A 3503-nucleotide genomic window follows, 5' to 3' on the forward strand; every position below is an offset into this window, starting at 1 on the left:
TCTTTCCCTCGGTTTATTCTTTTTCTCTCTCTTGTTATTTTTCCCACGAGAGAGTCAGCCACCTTCATCAAGATCTTCTCGCCATGATCTGCCCCTGGCCCTAGCCGTCCCAGACCATGGCATGCACATGTGTGCCTGGCGTACACATGGGTCTCAGGACACAAACCCACGACCTTCCCATGTGGGTTGAGTCTCCTCTTCCACAGCTTTCCTCCTGGGCTGTGACCTCTCTCCTGGTGCCATGTCTCCCCCTCCTTGGACTGCATTTCCCATCAGTCCTCATGACCTCGTTGGCCAGAACCCTACTTGAGTAGGTGCCCAGTCCCCCTCTGCATACTACAGTTCTGTGCCCCCCAGATGGTCACCCACCTGCCCCACTGGCTCCATGTCTTACAGTCCTCTCTTGGAGCTCAAACAGGTCTGGGTTCAAAGCCTGGCCCTGCCGCTGACTTGAGTTCTATCTCGGAAATCACTCGCCTCTCTGAGCCTCAGTTTCCTCATCATTACCTGGAGTGCGGCCTGTTCCCACCAAGCACAGGCTGACGGCAGGGATGGTGAAGGGATCTGGGGCATCGAGGCTTGCTGCCTCCTCCCTGCCCTCAGGCTGTTTTGCGGGGCGTGCTCAGGCAGCACCATAGTTCCGTGGCATGTCCATCCATCTGGCACCCCACTGTCCACTGTCTGGTTCTAAGAGCAGCCACTTGGCATCTGCCAAGCACGGGTGGCTTTCGCCTCCCCATTCGATGGGACACGGAGCTGAGGCCCCCCGAGTGTACATCCTGCCACCGCAGGGGCCTTCCAGCCTTGCTTCCCTCCCTTTGCTTCCACAGGTGTTGACACCGCCCTGGAGCTGGGGGACCTACCTCCACAGGGCCCCATGAGCCTGGAGCCTCCTGCACCCCCAGAGAGCACCGAGGAGGGCGCTGACACGGAGAGGTGCCCAGGCTGGGGTGCAGGGCAGGCCGGGCGGGACGGGCTTACTTGGGGGGTTGCCGCTGCCATTTGCACCTGCCAGTCCCAAGCCTTCTCCACTCTCCCCTGCTCCTGTCTAGGGCCTGCCTCCTGCCCTTCCTTGTTTACCTTCCCCTTTCTTTTCTCGTCTTCCCTCAGCTCCTCCCTGCCTCAGTCCTCCCTTTCCTCTCCTCTCCTTCCTTTTTCGCTAATTTCCCCTCCTCCCATCTGTCTCTTCCACCCTCCTCTGTCTTCCCTCTTCCTCTCTCTGCCTGGGTTTCTCTCCTCTCCTCCTCCCTCTCCCTCTACTGTTTTAGCCCTCTGCCCCTCCCCCCTGCCCCTTTTTTTCTATCCTCCTTCCCCTTCTCTCCTCAGCCCTCCCCCACCCCGCCTTGCACCCGCCTCCTCCTGCCCATCCCTCAGTCCCCCACCCCTCTGTGCTCCATGCCTGGGGGCCCTGTCCCCCTCACAGTTGGGGGGGCAGGCTCTGCCCCCCGCCTGTCCTTGTGCCGCTGCTTTGGGGACCCTTGGGTGGGTGCGGGGAGGGGGTTGGGCTCCACCTAGGGCCACCTCTGACCCTGTGCCCCTCTCTCCCCAGAAGGTGGAAGAGGTGGGTGCCTGGGCCAGGTGGGTGCCTGGGCCCTGGGTGGGAGCAGGGCTAGCCCCTCCCCCATTTCTCCCAGCCCCTCCCTCTCCCTATGGCCACCCCTCCCTTTCACCCCCTGTGAGGGGGTGGGTGGGACGTCACCCTCCCAGTTGAAGAGCTAAGTATCAAAATCCTTCTCCCCCAACCCCCCTTCTGTCCCAATCCCCCTGCCTTGGAAGGGAGGGGGTCAATCCTATACCCTCCACTGGGTATCCCACCCCTCCCCCAACCACATCTCAGTACCCTGCCTGGGCACCCCCACATTGCCCAGCACCCCTGAAGCCCCACTACTCTGACTCTTTCCTCTTTTCTGTTGCACGTTTGATCCCTGTCCTGGTCTTTCCCCTGTCCTGTCCTGGTCTGCCCTGTCCCTGTCCTGGTCTGCCCTGTCCCTGTCCTGGTCTCTCCCGTCTGTCCCTGTCCTGGTCTGCCCTGTCCCTGTCCTGGTCTCTCCTCTCTGTCCTTGTCTGTTTCTCCTTGTCTGTCCCGGCCTTTGCCTGACTCTCCTTGGCCTTGGGGTCCAGGCTATCGGGGCGTCTGGGGCGCTCGGAGAGCCTGCGGGTGAGTGACCGCCGCCGGCCTTCCCGGGGCAGCCTCGGGGCTAAGGGCCGGGGTGGGGGCCGCTCCCGGAGCGACGTGGACATGGACCCCAGCTCTGCCACGGCCGTGCTTGGCCCTGCCCGACGAGCCACGTACGTCACCCCACAATCCACTGAAGCAGCCTGGAGAACCGGGAGGGGGGTTGCTGCCCATCACAGACGTGGGGGTCAGACGCTGAGGTTCACTGGGGTCTAGCTGCAGTCACGGGCCTGTCGGGAGGAATGCTTGTTTCTAAAGCTGAAGGGGCTGGTCAGCAGCATGGCTGCCTGGAGCAGCAGATGCCGAGGCCGCCGGAAGGGTTTGGACGCTAAGGAGTCGAAGCCTCTTTCCTGGGATGCCTCAGCCTGGAGTCCTAAGGAGGCCTCTCTCCACAGCCCTGAGCCTGGAGAGGAAGGGGAACCGGGACGATCAGGACTGGAGTTGGAACCAGAAGAGCCTCCTGGCTGGCGGGAGCTCATCCCCCCAGACACTCTGCACAGCCTGCCCAAGAGCCAGGTGAAGCGACAGGAGGTCATCAGTGGTGAGTCACACCCCGTCCCCGCTGCGGCCAGGGACACAGTCCAGCTCCGGCAAAGCCAGAGACAGGCCAGGAGATGTCCCTCCGGTGTCGTTTGCCATAGGGAGGACTTCGGCAGTTCGTTTCCAGCCACCGGCAGTTTTTCCCCCGAGTCGTAGGTTAGCCACTGGGTGGAACCGCACACAGCTGTCGGAGCGACACTCTCAGAGATTCTTTAGTCGTGCGGTTCCCTGAGGATGGAAAGGGCCAGGAACAGTACTTGAAATGGCATTTCTGGGATAAACTTAGTTTTGTCATTTGTGAAATGTGAGCACCGATGATTCCTACCTCAAAAGAGTGTCGTGAAGATGAGGTGACTCCCGGGAAGTGTTTAGTGCGGCCCTGGACAGGGAGGAAAGCATTTGAATGGGATTGTGGATATATGATCTTTGCTTAGGGAAAAAAATTATCACAGGGAAAAGTGTGTGGAAATGATTCATGTATTAGCAGCGCTTGTTTCTGGGGCCAGCAGGTGGCATGGTAGTTAAGGCATTGGACTCCCACATGGCTAGCCATGGTTCAAGCACTAGTCCTTGGAGCTTGAAAATCATCCAGGCGTGTGTGTGTGTGCATGCCCAAAATCCTGAGAGGAGAATGGAAGAGAATGGATTGTGATATGGCCATCCTCCTTGGTGGGGGGGTGATTTCTCATTTTCCCTCTCTCTGTCTCCTTCCTTTTTTGCAAGTACACATGCCTTATAGCAAATTAAAAAAAAAAAAAAAAAAAAGAGGCGGGCGGGGGGTTTGGCA

The 3503-nt window shown here is 59.6% G+C and overlaps 1 protein-coding gene across 9 annotated transcripts in view; it reads left to right on the forward strand.

Moving 5' to 3' along the window:
- Positions 1 to 3503, forward strand: part of ARHGEF1 (Rho guanine nucleotide exchange factor 1) — a 42214-nt gene that overhangs the window by 12598 nt on the left and 26113 nt on the right. For 5 of the 9 annotated variants that reach the window (XM_006141998.2, XM_006141993.3, XM_027766710.1 and 2 more), the window contains 4 exons: positions 831 to 936; positions 1550 to 1561; positions 2122 to 2289; positions 2572 to 2717. In XM_006141998.2, the coding sequence (XP_006142060.1) occupies positions 831 to 936; positions 1550 to 1561; positions 2122 to 2289; positions 2572 to 2717 (432 nt within the window). The remainder of the gene's footprint in view (positions 1 to 830; positions 937 to 1549; positions 1562 to 2121; positions 2290 to 2571; positions 2718 to 3503) is intronic. The other 4 variants (XM_006141999.2, XM_006141997.3, XM_027766703.1 and 1 more) reach the window with 3 other exon arrangements.

Source organism: Tupaia chinensis, unplaced genomic scaffold (assembly GCF_000334495.1).
Source record: "Tupaia chinensis unplaced genomic scaffold, TupChi_1.0 Scaffold000067_1, whole genome shotgun sequence".
In the NCBI taxonomy this organism is placed as follows: domain Eukaryota; kingdom Metazoa; phylum Chordata; class Mammalia; order Scandentia; family Tupaiidae; genus Tupaia; species Tupaia belangeri.